The following is a 17080-nucleotide window of genomic DNA, read 5'->3' as shown; positions in this document are numbered from 1 at the left end:
GGAAACGATGTGGCAACCGCAGATTGGAGGAGAAACGGTTGCACTAGCTAGCCAAGGGGTCGGGGCTAAGTGATCTGTTCCTTTGTTATGGTTGGGAGTGAACTGCTAAAGGAGAACTAAAATTGTCCCGTGAGTGTTTAGTGTTTGTTTGTTTTGTCTTGTCCAATTATACTTGTTTAACACATACCGCGAGCTGTCGCTTAAGCCAGCACCAACCCGGACAACACTTCACCACTGTACACTAATAAATTGTATTTCACCACTTGCATGTTAGCACTCACTCTAGACTTGTGATCGTGTGTGCATCTTTGTGTTTGTTTATACTGTTTATTATTTCAGGACTCTAAACAATTTTTTGGAACAGTGCAATACACATTGCTGTGAACTGCCTGGGATTACAAAAACGTCTGTTTGAACGTGAACATGAACTTTGTTGTTTGCCTTCTGTTTTGTAATCACATCAACTCTACACCTGCGCACTGCAAAACCACTTTGCCACTGTTGTCTAAACAGAATTAGATTCATAACCTTCAATTGCTACACCTAGTATCTTAATTGGAACTTGGAGATTACTCAAATAAATGAAACAAACTCCACGACAAACAGGAAGTATTTTCAATATCTTCTTTAGTATTTCTTAACTTAGCACCATTGAGTGTTTTACAGTTATGGGTGATCACCAAACTGTTCATTCACTGATGAAAAGGAATGCATGTCAAATTATGAAACTACGGAAAAGCAGACACCAATAATAATATTTTAGGATCAAATTGGAAATGCTTGAGACAGCACTGCTTTAAATTGAGAAAGCACATTTTCATAGACAATGTAGTGGAGGATTTTGAGGTGAATAATAACATACAGTACCACAAATAAGTATTACTTTTTATGAAAAGAAAGTAGTGAGAATCAAGGTATTCAACAACAGTCCTTTATTGATAATGTTTACTGAAAAAAGCACTGAATTGCAAAACTTAAGTAGCATTAACACATAAGTCTTCAAAACATGTTACCACCTTTCCAGGTAGACTATCACTGCATAAAAGCATTTCATTTTTAAAGTTTAATTTGTTCAATCTGCTATTTTTTCCTCCATGAATAACAAACTGCAGATTTTTAATGAAAACAAAGCAATATGCAAGAAGGAACCAAGAAAAGCTAAAAAGTATTATTTGCTGCTTCTAAGCAACACAACCTGTATTTGAAAAATTACCTAAATACCCAAGGACTTATTTCCAGCCACGTTCAATAAAGATTACATTCCATATTTTAAATCAGAGATTTGGATAACACAGAGCATGTTACCACTGTCAACAAGCTAAATATTTCATTTTAAGTTTTGCCAAATAATTGATAAATGATAAGTGTGTGTACTTATTGGGTTCAGCTACAGTATATGTTTTTTTAAAAGCACACAGACATTCAGGACACCATACTCCCAATGAAAGCAAGAACATCATATCAAGTTGACATTAAGCTTCTTCCCGTTGTTGTTTGATGTACACCAAAGCATTTGACCGACTTATTTGTTTGCAGACATTTATTTCCACAACTCACGTCACTCCTCAATTTGTCACTGATTTTCAGCTCTGTGAAGTCAGAGCCACTGCTTACAAATATAAACTGTAAGATATCCTGAGGATTGTTCACGGATATAGGTTTAATAATAATTTTTGACATTATTAGATTATCTTTCACATTCTATCATTAGATTTTTGCAATGAGCATTATAAAAAAATGCAGCAAAAAGTTCAAATTTTTGATTATGTAGTTGTCTGTCACGAATCATGTTACACACAAGTACTTTCTGCAGGCTGCCTTTCCTCAGCTTCCAGTTCTTGTGTGCTATCACTGCACTCCTCAATCACATTTTCTTGAAAGGTACTATCCGTGTAAACCACCAAGCCTTCTAATTGCTCTTCAACCACTGTGGTAGCTGCAGGACTTGTTTCCATCTCTTCGCTGGTCATGTTCTCCTCTTCCGTCTGGTACACTGTTTCTTGATATGAGCTTTCCTCCTGGTTGTTTTGTGAGTACATAGTTCCCTCAACCTGCAGAGTGGAGTCATCTAATTCTGTTACAATATAATGCGTGTTTCCGTCAGAGAAGTTCTGACCAGAGTTTTGAACCATGGCTCGCGCTATTCCTTCTGTGACGATGATCATCTTCCCATTTGAGCTGACCAAGTCCATGCGATGATTGGGGACTCCGTGGCCTCCTGCCTCTTGCATTATGATCTGCTGACCTTCTCTTGACATCATATGGACTGTCCCTTCATCATTGACGATGACCTGCGTCACCCCAGTAGCAATGTCGCACATAGCAAGCTGCAGGACCTCTTGGACCATATTCTTGTAGGTTGCTCCAACTGACTCTTGAGAAGTGGGTACTGATGACGACTGCACCACTTGGGTTACCCCCTCCATGGGTTCTGTGTCGTCCTGCATTTCATGGAACACTTGCATTTCTTCAGTCACAGTCTCACTGGCCACTTCAGTTGTTATCACTTCACTTTCGTATCCCTCTGGCACAGATTCCTCGTGATTTGCCTCTGAAGTGTTCTGTTGTTCTTGACTGTCTTTTGCTTGTCCCAACTCTGTGACAGCACACAAAAGAGCATTCAGTGCCGAAGATGAACCAGCTGTATGGACCGCCTGTTCAGCTAGCATTTCCCCACAGGTTGTACCTTCTACAGGGGTTTCAACCACCACAACTTGGGTGGTGCCTGTCGGTAGCTGAATCTGACTTGGAATCATGCTGCTCAGACGAGCTGCACACCCACTGGTGGAAATGACTTGACCATCTTCTGTGATGTGGACCACTTCTGCTACCTGGCCAGCCATTGCCAGTGTCTGAAGGGTTGCTGCTGCAGACTCCTCCATTGAGGCATCGATTGAGAACTCTCCTCCATATCCTTCAGGAAACCCTTGAATGATGATGACTTGTTGAACAGACTCTGCCTGGGATTCTGCCTCTTTCCTGGAGATCCTCAGCACATTTTCTTTGACTGGGGAAGACTCTTCTGCAGCTGCTGTAAATGGGGTTTCTGTTTCTACAAAGGAGGCTCCATGGCCTTTAAGACGACACTCAAAAGATTTGGAAACGATACCTGAAAGACAAAATAAGTAGAAGTTGAAGGTCTTTGTACATTTATTGTTTTCAATACACATACTTGTTGAGTTTGACATTTAACCCTAAATAATCAACAAACAACAAAAACAACAATAACCATCAACCAATAATAGCCAATGAGTGCTAGCAAGAGCAAAATGTGGAAAAAAGGCTAAACGAACTTCACTTTACTGCAGCATTTTAACTGCCAAAAAAATAACTACAGTAAGCAATAACAACAACAAAAAAACATATCAATAATTGTTAGGAGCTTTTTCAAAATAATAAAAAGGTGTAAAATAGTGTTCTTGTGCGTACATTCAAGAAACATTTAAATACAGAAGTAACATGTATCAACAAGAGATTAGCCTTGATAAGCCAAATAGGCTCTTGCTGCTACAATCATTTTCTACCTAAACTGTTGGACCTAAGAATTTAAAGCATGGTTTAAGCACAAACCAGTACAGTGCATATAACCAGTGCTTCAGGATTGTACAAACACAGGTAACAAAAGTAACCAGCACAGGAATTTCCCCAAAGTAAATAATTTCTTATATGCACATGTAATAAACAAATAAATACATATTTTCTAACTTAAAAAAGCCTCTTTTATGTTTTAAACAATGGATAGTAACATTTATGCCTGATAAATAGAATTATTGATATGTTTTGTTTTTAAAATATTTTCTTCTTATAGGCAAGGAAAGCTTTAAATGTATCTCACCAAATTAATTTAAGCTAGTGTTATTCTTGCAAGGGAACATTATTTATTGATAGTGAAAACAAGGCTTTTGAGAACTAAATCAAAGTTATCATGATTAGTACAAATATACACAAATATTTACATATAATCCTATTTATAAATCATATTCATGTTCCTCATCCAAACTCTTTAAATGTAAATCGACAGATATGTTGATATCCAATATTGAATACAAATAAGCTAGCTAAACATTTTTAGTAAGTTGTGGCCCATTCTGATATATATATTACAACCTTTGGGTAAGTAAAATGCCACCTGTAGACACACTTATGCAAAAGCACTGTCCCTCACATTACAGATTTACTTGTTATGCAAATGTTTTCCAGTAATGATGAGCCTCACAGATCTGATAAACTATGACACTGATAGAAGACGCCTGGATGGCAGATACTTCTGTATCTATGGTTAATGAGGAATGGCCTCGAAGGTGCTAATTCTACAGGCCATTCTGGAAAACTGACTTGACTCCTTATTTCTACCCAAAACTTTGCTAAGGAATAATTGACATTGATGAATGGTCAATTATTATTATTATTATTATTATTATTATTATTATTATTATTATTATTTAGAAGCTACTATTTTTGCTGATATAAAAACTAACTAGAATCTACTGTTACAATAATTTAATTCCTCTCAGAAAATACTACCTATAGTAGGTGTTTTAAATGTTTTTGTTCAACTGCTTATGGTTATAGATGTTACTCAAACTGCAAACTGACAAATACTACAAACTGCTTGACTAAGATGATAAGAATTGTCAAAATAACACAGACAGCAGAAAGCCTTATTTTCAGAAAACTGGTTACATCTGCACCTTTTTTATGCTGACCCATGAAGTGGCTGCTTGGCACGACAAAGGAGACGTGGAAAAAAATACGACTGGGTACTTCACCGACGAACCGTTTAGAGAGAGAGAGAGAGAGAGAGAGAGAGAGAGAGAGAGAGAGAGAGAGAGAGAGAGAGAGAGAGAGAGAGAGAGTAAATGTTTGAATGTTCTTTAAAGTCAAATATTTTCCTTCTGTGCATGCTTAGGGTTCTAAACTGTTGGAATAAAGTACAGAGATTTGACATCCCCGTGGTGTGCAGATATCAAGTGAATCTCTGATAATTATGCCGTCCAAAGTGCTTACTTAATCCATTTGAATCCAGAGGTGGGTTAAGTCACTTCACTGGCCATACAAGTAAACTGCGTGGGTAAATAGCATTGTCACGGAGAGGCGTGATGAAGCTTAACTACACCAACATCTTAACCTCAACACTGAGCTTGACCCCAGCTATTCCATCACATTTCATAAATGGGATTGCGAGTCCCTCTTTTTTTTTTTTTTTTTTTTTTTTGATTCAGCAATTTAATAACTTCAAGTGCTGTCAGGACTGCTTTGAAAAGTGGCTCCTATAAAATGTGACAGCCTCAATCAGAGCGTAAAGATTCACCCAATGAAGGTTCTTTTATTTCACCCTTAATGAATTCATGTTGAAATATGCAGAAGTTCAAGAGTCATTACAGCTATAATGTAAAACACTGATTTACCAGAAATATTTTCTATGTCTTCAAAAATATCTCTGACTGACTTCTTCAGATGTTTAATCATATTAGTCAATAGCTATAAGGAATGTAATGGGCTTGATGTGGCACTGATGGAAACCTATGATAAATTAGACTGGTAATACAACTATAATATTTATACATAGACTTTAAAGCTGCAGTGTCCCACAATCAATTTCCAGTAAACAAACCATAGACTTCCTTTGCGTCTGTACATTGTGTTCTACAAAATGCTTTAACTTAGCATTGTGATAGATTCAAATCTAGATAAAGTTAAATAGAGCAATACAAAAAAAAAAAAAAAAAAGAAAATTCTACGGCAGAGCAGCAACGGAACTGGAATATCAGACTGTTGAAAAATGATAACAAGATTTATTGTCCCATCTAAGTGTTTTGGAGATGCTACAGTATGCTTTATGATTTTCATGTCTTAATGTGTAGTGTTACATTATACTGAGTTAAAAAAAAAACAGCACGGTCAACATGAAAATATAACATATTCACATTTATGGTGCTTTTTTATGTGTAACTGCTGGACATGCAAACTACCCATCTCGACGGTGGTAAATGCATGAGTGGCTATGTTTTCTATGGAAAAAATGGACTGCCAGACTTTTGGCATACCTTTAATACGATAACATTTTCAATAGGTTTGCTTTTTATTTTATCCCTGTATCGCCAGGACATTTGTACCTTAATTTGGCCACTTATTTCTCTTACTGTATGACAGGCATTGACTTTTTTTTTTTTTCTACAATACAAGAGTGTTGAGAACTACAAATTAAAAGTGAAATGGTGCTTTTGGCTGATTTACATTTGCTGTGCCAATACCCTGAAAACATGCAACTATCTGTATAGAGTCTCTCGCAGTTCTCACTGATAACTTGGCACAAAGAACTACCGTTCCTCTCAATCATTAGTCTGTGTTGCCTTTTATGAAGCAGGCTGCAGATATATAATACAGTAGATACTGGCACAGATTACATATACATGTGTGTATGTAGAACAATCACTGTTACAACTATAAACATGTTCTGAAAACAATCCAATATTAACTTCCATTTTCATGTAATAACATTATTCTAAGAACAATAAAACATATGAGTACTGTTTGGATCAAGAGAAAAAAACGAAGACAAATGAAAAAAAAACAACTAAAAAGGTTATAACGACACAAACTCTGACTGCTAATATTAAATTAACACTTGTTTTAAAAAAAGAAAAAGGTAATTATTTCCCTGTAGTATTATAAGTTACGTCAGGTGGAATAAAAAAAAAGGAACACATCTCAGACAGTGCTAATTGATGCCTGCAATACAAGCCAGCTCATGAAAGGTTTCCGAGGTGTTGGACACATGTAAATGATGTACCTCTTTTAATAATTTCTCTTCATCAAAATTCATGCAGAATGATTCGAGATAGTTCAGGTGTAATTCATGAGCTATGTTAAAGGTCATAAGAACCCCACAGAACGAAGGTTAGAAACACTATGGCAATGCAATTACAGTGAAGAGTGGATTAGTACGTACTGTATAAGCACGTCTGTGAAAACGGGGAGTTCCGAGTAGACAGCTGTTTAATTGATCTATTAGTTTAGAACTTTAATAGAAAATATGTGCTACTCTGTCTATTTATCTACCTATATCTGTATGAACATGAAGAATACAAGGGCAGATTTCCTTGCATCTACACACACATATGTTACCCTAACCTGACATAGCCCCCATCTAGATCGGGTCGACCGCATCGGGTTGGAGTTAATTCAGATTTTTAGAAACCTGAAATATTTTCGTGTTCGGGGTGGGGTTGTCTTGTGAATGACCCCATCGTGTGCAGAACTATCACTTAACCTGAACCTGAAGATCATCCAAAAACACAAGAAGTGAGCAGCAACGTGACAGTGCGCAGCGGTCTTCTAATTAAAGCTACAGTACCATATCAGTTGCGCAGTACACAACACAACAGAATAAAACAACACATCAAATAGCAACCTAAATATTCTACCTTTGTTTAATTCTAACAAATAATAACATTAATAAAATAATCTGAATAGTGCAACTGGTCCAGAATACTGCTGTTGCAACAATACAGCCAAGTCCAAAATGAACTGAACATGTTACATTGTCTTAGAAATGCTGCATGGATATCTTTCAAAACTTGGGTTCTTTTCAAGATCCTTCTGTTGACCTTGAAGGCTGTCCAGGGAACTGGCCCTTAATATTTATCAGACTTGCTGCAACTAACTAACTAGTAAAAGTTCACCCACAACTTTAAAACAGCTAAATCTTAGGTACAACTACATAAAATAAATACATTAAAAAAAAAAAAAAAAAAAAAAAAAAAAAACACCTTTGTGCAATTCTACCCATAGATCGTGTTTATTTAGTTACTAATGTCATTGTTTGTTAGACTTAAACAAATGTAGAATATTTAGATTGCTACTTGATATATAATTTTACTCTGTTGTGTTGTGTTGTGTGCTGCAGCTTTAATTAGAAGACCGAAGTGCACTGTGACTGCTTGTGTTTTCGGATGATCTTCTTCAGATCTGGTTTGAGTTAAGCGACAGTTCTGCATCGCGATGCGGTCATTCGCAAGACAACCCCACCCCGAACACAATAAGATTTCAGGGTTATAAAATTTTTAATTAACCCCAACCCGACAGGGGTGTATTTCAGGTTGGTGTCCTAACATATATACAATACACACATTTTCATTTTTTAAAAGCTCACACAAAGACGGTTTTGTCAAGACAATCAACTTCCCAATGTTTCTGTATTTTTAACATACCTTAGTCAAGGGAAAGTGTGTTTAAAAAATAAACAGTGGAAGTACTTACAGGCTTTTGATGCCATGGCAACTACACTCAGTTATTTTTACTTAGATGTATTTTGTGATGTCATTTACTACATCTACTATTCCTTTATATTTAAACCTTCAGGCATCATGGTATTGAGTCTTTATCCATTTATTTTTCTTTATTCTTCTGTATTGTACATTATCTAATTTCATTTATTTTAAAACTACAACTTGTTATGTTCATTTTTTACATCCCTTAGCTTTATAACTGTTATGACTCCACTGCCAAGTAAGCAATGACTTCCTTCTTCCTTCGTACAAATCTTTAAAGAAAAAGTAATTTAAAAGGCTTTTTAAAAAAGTACTGTAGACTGGGCAGACAGAGAAGTTTCCACTATAATGACATCCATAAAATATCTAAATAGCACTTTTAGTACCATCCTGAATATGGCATTTTTTGTGCTCTACCACAGTTTAAATGGTTTGATCACAGAGTATAATACTCTGTTGGGTTTATAGAACAATCAATGTTCCATAAAATGATGTATTTATCCAATAGCTGGCTTAGAGGTTACTCGTGTATGACATTGTAGGACTTGCACCGTAAAACTTCTCACACTACTTCAATAACTTCATCTCATCTATGTCAAGCAATTTGTTTAAGGCTCAGCTCTGACTGAGAGAGAGAGAGAAAAAAAAAAACAACTTGTAATAAAAATTCATGGAATCTGTTTGAGCATGAAAACTGATGGCGCTAGAAAGGTCACATTGCATCTGTGCTCAAAGGGTCAAGGGTCACTTACAGTTCTAACACAGACAGTATATTTCATGCACCATGTAGCAGATAAAGATTGTGTTGAAGTGACTCGCCTCAAGAAGAAACATTAAATGTGTTTAGAAAACGTCTTGCAAATTCATACCTAGCTTTATGGTATCCGTCTTTAAATGTGTAGCCATTTTACTGATGGTCTTTTTCTGGAATTAAATATGATCTTTACCAATGCACTTCAGTTTCTTGTCAAATACGTGTTTAATAAGTGTCTTTTTTTCAGTTTTAACTGGAGTATTGTATAAAAGCAAACTTATTTATTGTTTCTATAAATGTATTATAAGCCTGTAAGATACACTGTTCATGGAAAATGTATAATATAGTCAATTGAAATAAAACATTCACGGCACAGAAAATAAACACAAATTGTTTTGAAAGTAAGAAGTGATGCAACAACACACCTGGGTATACTCTTATTTGCACCCAATTTCATTTGTGTTCAACCATTAATGCTGAAGGGATTTCTAATGTGTACAGATGACAATTTAAAAAACACTCATTCACATTTGCATTGAGTATCACAGTTACTGAAGTGCTTCCAAAATTCACTCAAAAAGGAGCAGCAGCTTAAGCAAGTAATTATCCCTTCAGAGATCATACCACACACATTTTCCATACATAATTCAACTTGTTTGCTTTTCAAATGCCAACTTTTTAAAAACCATTGTTCTCAATTGCATGATTATTTTTTTTTTTTTTTACCATTGTACAAGACAAAACAGTTTAATCACTGTACCAAGACATCATAAAAAACCAAAAACCAAAAAAAAAAAAAAAAAAAAAAAAGTTACAGTAAATAGAACCTGCAGCTGGGCTAAAACACTAACTGTTAGTATTTTAATTATCAGCTAAGCTTTCGGTGGTCGAACATCTGCTCTCAGCCAAATGATAGCAGCTGCTTATGTACACTTAACACAATGTGATTTTCTATAAATATTGGAATGAATCATATGTTCTGCATTTATCATAACTATGTCCCAGACAATATAACCAGTGACGGACCAGGAACACAGCACAATGTAAACCTTTTTGTGGGCAAAACATCTTTTGGCAACTTGCCACAGACTGATATCTTCAAAAGGGCGAGACTCAAAGACAGCTAAAGCAGTTTAGCTTATAAATTGAAAATGTTTAAGGGCTGTTTCAGAGGTCACCATTTTCTATAATGCAGCTGGTAAGTGCTAACAAAACAACATCTCAGCATTACTTTGAGTGAGACAATAACGCAGAGGCTTCAAGGACAAAAGACAAGAGTACATTATGGAGTATAGATTGCAATGGGTTCTTAGATCAATACGCTTGTGTGTGGAAGCACACCCGTTTAGAAAGTATATAGGTCTCCCAAAGACTAAATCGTTATTAGATGTTTTAGGCACACAATGGAAACCTAAAAGATGTTGGGCTGACTTCCAACAAATTAAAAAAAAAACTGTAGCAAAAAATAAAAAAATAATTCACCCAACATAGTGTATGTATTTGTATAAGACTAGTTAAGGAGAGGATAATACTGCAATTAATCCTTGTCCAAACAACTCACATGTATGTCAGTAAATCAGATTTCTATCTAGCTATCTATCTAGCTGTTTTTCTGTTGTACATATATCTATTGTGTATATCAGCTAATATGCGAGGAACAAGAAAAGTGTCACAATGCTGGGCCTTAAATATATCTTATTAGTGGATAGTTGCATTATTTGTGTTGTTTTAACATATTAAAAGTAAACAAACTTTAGGTTTTTATCATAACCCTGGTTCCCTGAAATAGAAATATAACCGTTAACGTATGGGTAGTTACCTCTTAAAGAACCGAAACCTGAATAAGATTTATCAAAGCTGCTCATAGAGCCTATGACGAAGTCATGGCCCGCCCCAGAGGACACAGGAGCACTGTATTCACTAACCTCAACATCATTTTTTCTTAAAGTCTGCTGCAATCATGGACCCAGTGCCCCTGATGGTTAATGATAATATTTCTATTTCAGGTAACTAGGGTTATGAAAATAGCCTAATGTTCCCTTTCAAGTACGAAATGTAACCATTACCGTATGGGTGAGTGTACCAAAGCTGTTGCAAGTGCAATATTGCAGAACGACTGGAATGCTACAAGGCTAGCCGAAAGGCTGCCCTATGCTTTACCATACGGATCTCCAGCAACAAGTAGCTAGGGCTAAAAAATCGAGTGAGAAACTCAACTCTATGCCTGTGTTGTAAGGGTCAACAGAGAAGCCATCCTTAACACTCTAGTTACAAAACTAGGGTTGTGAGGATCCATGACATTAAGTCTGTAAAACCTAGTGAAGGTAAGGGGAATAAAGCCCACAGTTGCCATGCCCCTGGTGGAATGGGCAGTGAGCTTTTCTGGAGGGGGCAAGTTGGCCAGCTCATAAGCAGGCCTGACCATGGGACTTTGCCCCATAGCAGACAAAAAATTGTTTGGTCTGCCTCCAACTTGTCGTCCTGTCAACGTAATACCCCAGGGCCCGAACTGGGCAAAGTGTATGGAGCTGTCGCTCCCTGTTAGACTGAAGGAGATGGATGGAAAGCCTGCAATTCCACAGACTGGTTGACTGGAATGCCGAGACGTACGGAGTGTAACCTTTGTCTTGTCCTTTGCGCAGGTGACAACAAGCAAGGAAGCCGTGATAAATATTTCACCTCATCTGAATATAGGGGCTGAAATGGAGACTTCTTGAGTTCATTACGCAGCAAGTTTACCCTTCAGCAAGGAACAATGTCCTTCATAGGCAGCCGAAGCCGCTGAGCCCCTTTCAAAAATTGCCTCACTAAGAAGTGAGATCGTGAATCAATTCTGACATGGCAAGCCAAAATGTCTGCCAGATCTTTACCATGAAGGGTCATTTCCCCTTGTCAAAAATATATATAGTATAACTGCCATGGGACAGGTCGTGGGGTTGAACCCACAAGGCAGACACCAAGTCTGAAAAACACCCCCCTTGTGCCCGTACTGGGAATGCATTGACGGTGTTCTGGCATTCTGCAGGGTGTCAATGACCCTATTAGAAAGCCCCAGATGTCTTAAATGCCACCATTCAAGGTCCAGACCTAAAGCATAAGGTACCAGTTTGGTGACTTCACTGAGTTGGTATAATATGGTACCAGTTCAGAACAGGGACAGTACTGGGTTGGTACCGGTTTGGTGACTTTAGCACCGGGTTGGTACAGTACCGGGTCAGAACCGGGAGGATACTGGGATACTTTGTACTTGAAAGGTACCAAAGGTAAAAATAAATAAATAAATAAATTTAAAAAATCATGTGATAAACAATCTTATATAAGAAAAAAGATTATTATATGGCATAGAATAAAAGAATAAGTAGAATCTACAGCATGCCTCCATGCAATGCTCTGGAAGACTAACTAATGTATATCATTGATATTTGATAGCCACCTGTATGGTCAACAGAAACCTTTTGAATACATTTCAAGCGAATATTTGTTCCAGCACTATTACATTTTATCATAGTTTGGTGTTAGATCTGGTATATGATGTAATGAACTGTTCACACATATGACCAAAGGCTGGAGGGAAATTCAGGAAAAGACAGGATACATATAAGATCATGAATCAAACACTGCTATATACTGATGGTGTCTTCTGAAAGCATTAGGCAAAGCAATATTATTAAATACTTTATTTTAATTCCTGTAACAATAATACACAGCTACTGGATAGCGATATGTTGTGCTGACTTCACTGACAATTAAATAAAATCACAAAAAGAGAACCATAAAAAGGTTGAAGGCTATTTCACATGTGGAAGATTACAAAATATATCTAAACAACCCTATCAGTTTTACTTTCAGTACACCACATAGCTTGTTACAGATTTGTAAAAAAAAAACAAAAAAACGCAATGGGTAGTCACTCAGCATCTTCTTAATATAATTAGAATAATATAATAATATAATATAATTAGAAATCACTTTAGAAATAAGCTTTTTAAAACAATTGTGCCTTTTAACACAAACAAAATCTGCTGTTTTTTTTTTAAGGTAAAAAAATACGCCCAGGCATTCCCCCTGTGATACATTAACCAGCCTGAACTATTTTTTTACTGTTAATTGCTAGTAAATTACATTGTAGATCTGTAAACGATGACATTTCAGCTCAAGTGGATTCACAGCTACCTCTGTTAGCCCTGTGTGATTTGAAATAGAATTATTGTGATGAATTTACAATTGTGATGTAATGAACAAGTCCAGCTGAAACAGGTAGTATCATCAATACTTGCCCATTTTAGACTGAAGTATTCATTAAAACAATACCAAAAAAGACACCAGTACACTTAATTAATTAAAAGGGTTCATTATGAGGGTTTAAGATACTGTTTTGAAATATCAAAAGGGCTGCATATGGCAGTTTCAACAATTGTGTCCATTCAAATTTTTTATCTGATGTTCATTAAAATTAAATTCTTAATAAAAGGTGCTGGACAATGGGGTGATTGCTACAGAGAGCAGATGTTATGATGTTTTTGGTAATATGTTGACATCTGCATTGCATGGTTTGTCATTTTAATTTCAATAAATATCATGAAAGGTTGGAAAGAAATCTTTGTTTTGGTTTTCAGGCTTTCTTTTAACATTGTACCATATTTTACATTCCTTTTTTGTCTTTTAGTACTAGCTGTTTGTAATAATATAAAAGGAACATAAATGTATACTGTATATATTAACATTTGGTTAAATTACCAAAACTCAATTATATTAATTTGCTACATCATTTTGGCTTCCTTCTTCCAGTAACATATTTTCTTTCTTTAATTGTATGACAAACTAACATCTTCACATACTGAGTCCACACACACACACACACACACATATAGGCTGCTATACTAGAACCATGGATGTTTAAAAAAAAAAAAAAAAAAAAAAAAAAACAAGGATTTGGTCACTCAAGTCGCAACTGGTCATAACTGGTTTCAATAAAATACAATAAAGTCACCGAAACAACCCGGTACCAATACAAAACACTTGCTCTTACAGAAAAACAATCCACTGGGAAAAAAGAGAATGGATTTAACCTGCATTAATCCTTCCGTTTGCTTTGTTATGACAGTATTACATGTAATACTCTAGTATTCAAATACAGTACCATGGAGTAGTGTAAAATGTTATAAAAATATCTGTTATGTGTAATGGAAATTTGTACGAAACATTTATTCCCCCAGCTACTACAGAACAGCTGAAATTGTTCATTTAGATATTACTAACATAATAGGGCATTATAGCTCTATGATTAGGTTGAAACTGTGAACAAAACAAAACAAAACAAAAAAAAAACAAACCTTGCATTGTATTATTCTTAAAATGAACTGACAGATATTCATAAAAAATGGCATGCAAAACAATAACTTGCCAGTTACCAATGACAGCTTGCCATTTATGATTGTTTTTGGCCCCTCAACCAATAGCAATGAATGCCAAGCATAATACTACAAGCACTGCTGCAAATAACTGTGTAACTTTATAAAAAATAACTGCTGGTATTCCTGCCTCACACAAAATAATTGCTGGTATTCCTGCCTCACACAAAATAATTGCTGATATTCCTGCTTCACACAAAATCACACATTGTTCTGTTATTTCACTTCTACCTGCAGGTACTTTGGAAGCAGAAATAGTATTGGCCACACAAGAACCCCAGTTCTGGTACTTTCACAGAAAATATACCAATATCCACACCGCCCACCTATTCTGCGATGTTATTTAAGGAATATCCTATAAGCTTTATGAGATCCTTATGAATCGTTCAACGTCATTTAAGCAGTCAAGTGTACTCAGTGCAGTCAGAAAGAAAAAAAAAACACTTTTAGTACAGGAACAATGCAAGAGTATAACTTCGACAAATCCCATTACACCATGCTGTTTGCAACCCACATCCTGCAGCAGTCATATGAGAACACATACGTTTTAACTGTTTAAAGGTTATACATATACATAATATCCTTAGACTTATAGTTGACTCTCGCTCATCAGAAGAAGTTGGGACTAAACTCTGCCCAGATTAGTGATTACTATCCTTTACCATAATAAAAATGCCAAGTTGTCTTTTTTAACTTTTTAGATACTTACAGTTCATTAAAAAGCTGAATCATTTGAATAAAAAAGAGAGACAGCTTTAAATGTTTACAAAGCATTCTGATTTTACACAGTATTTTGTTTGTTTTGTATGCTATCAGCATGCATTTCCCTATGGTATCATAGTTCACATTATAGTTCAGTTCGTATTACCAGTGTTTGGATTAAAAAGGGACTGGCATCTAATTTATTTCAATACAGCTCAGATCTTTTTTTTTTTTTTTTTTTTTTTTTTAAATATAGAAAAGAAAAATATGTATTTGAGATTTCATTCTAACATCACAAAAATCACCACAGTAATTTCATACCGCGCTCTACACTCATGAGTAGCTGTTTGCATAATGCAGATAGCTGTGGCCAAGTCCAAGGTAATAAAAAAATAATTACACCAAAATAAACATGCGAACAGTGTTGCTTTTCATTAGAACTGCATTTAAATCTGGCTAGGAGACCTCCATGTAACGATGCAATTATTGATCAGCTCGATCAATTGTATCCCCGGTGAATATGTTTAAGTGGTAGGATCACTCTTGTAAAGCTGCATCAAGACAGCTGTCATGCTGCACTTACAATCAATTAAATAAATTAACCCCTTAACCCTGACAGGGCTCAAATAATATGTATCAAAAACACATACTGTATAAAAAGTGAAAACTCAGTATAAAAAAAACATCTGATTTTAGTTTGATCACATTGTGCTATTGTACAACAATCAATCATACTCATACAATAAAATCTCTCAGCCAAGTCATGTTAAATTTGCTGACAGAGGTTTTGAATATTTTTCTTAAAACACTGACACATCCACACAGCCGTGCCTGGTAATCTGGTCTTGTAAAGATCATTTCAGGATTCTTCCTACATTTGTTTTTTTTTTACCTGTATGCATCATAATACTATTACCTTGCACTCTCAGAAATACTCTTTGTGAATAAATGGCAGCAAGAGAATCTTTTTTAGATGCATTATAAACTGTATGTTTTAACTATTTTTAAATATCTTCACAACATAACTTATTTACTTTCTCTGGTATCCAGGAGATGTTTTACTTCCTTGCTTTCAAAAACCTGCATGTACAAAGGTTGAGTATGTGCATGTTTTTAAAGCAACCTATTGCATGTGCCTATGTACATAATTACAAACATGTTAATATCTAAGCCAGTATTAGGATATAATCATTTACAATATTTTGACTGGGTTAAGTAAACACAGCTTTTTGTAAGCAACCACAGCATGTGACTGTGGAAATTAAATACAATTTCAGCACATCAAATATTAATAATTGTTATTATAGCAAGTGATTGTAGGCTTCAAATCATACTGGGACGAGGAAGAAGTTACATTACACTCAAATGTCTCCGGCTGTCACTGCGTGTCTAGTGGAAGAATTAATCTAAAGGGCCTCATTCACTAAACAGTGGTAAAGTGTTTTGCACGCAGTAAGCCCTTTTACTGCATCTTTATACACATGCTGTATTCACTAACCAGTGGCAGGCAACCTAGTGTGCGGAAAAAGTACTGTGTTCGAGTCATTTAAATATAATGAATAATGTTAACGTGTGGACATTTAAGCAAATACTTCACAAAATACCTGTTCACTGTGACAAATTCAGAACCTTTTCTTTCAAGCGCCCTTTTTCTTTCAAGCGCCCTAAAATATATATATATATATATATCGATATATATATTATATCGTATATATATATATATATATATATATATATATATATATATATAACAGCTGGGACTGACTCTCCATTGCCACCTGTTGGCAAACAGAGTGCTGTGCCCAGAGCCAGCCTCCTACAGATATGTTAATGTAGAGCAGAGGATGCTGGGAGTGGGATATAGGGTAAGGAAAAACTGTTATAATTGTTGTTTTGTTGTTAGTTACTGTGAAGTTCCAATATCGTAAAATGTATTACCT

At 35.6% G+C, this 17080-nt stretch overlaps 1 protein-coding gene across 1 annotated transcript in view; it reads right to left on the bottom strand.

The window, feature by feature from the left end:
- Window positions 1–933: 933 nt before the first annotated feature.
- The window catches only part of LOC121313320 (zinc finger protein 407-like), a 259938-nt gene continuing 243791 nt past the window's right edge, over window positions 934–17080 (bottom strand). The window contains exon 9 of the mRNA XM_041245722.1: window positions 934–3109. Coding sequence (XP_041101656.1) covers window positions 1791–3109 — 1319 coding nt within the window. The 3' untranslated portion in view covers window positions 934–1790. The remainder of the gene's footprint in view (window positions 3110–17080) is intronic.

This window comes from Polyodon spathula, chromosome 3, assembly GCF_017654505.1.
Source record: "Polyodon spathula isolate WHYD16114869_AA chromosome 3, ASM1765450v1, whole genome shotgun sequence".
NCBI classification, from domain to species: domain Eukaryota; kingdom Metazoa; phylum Chordata; class Actinopteri; order Acipenseriformes; family Polyodontidae; genus Polyodon; species Polyodon spathula.
Note: the sequence above shows the minus strand (reverse complement) of the source record. Positions and strands in the feature narration are given on the sequence as shown.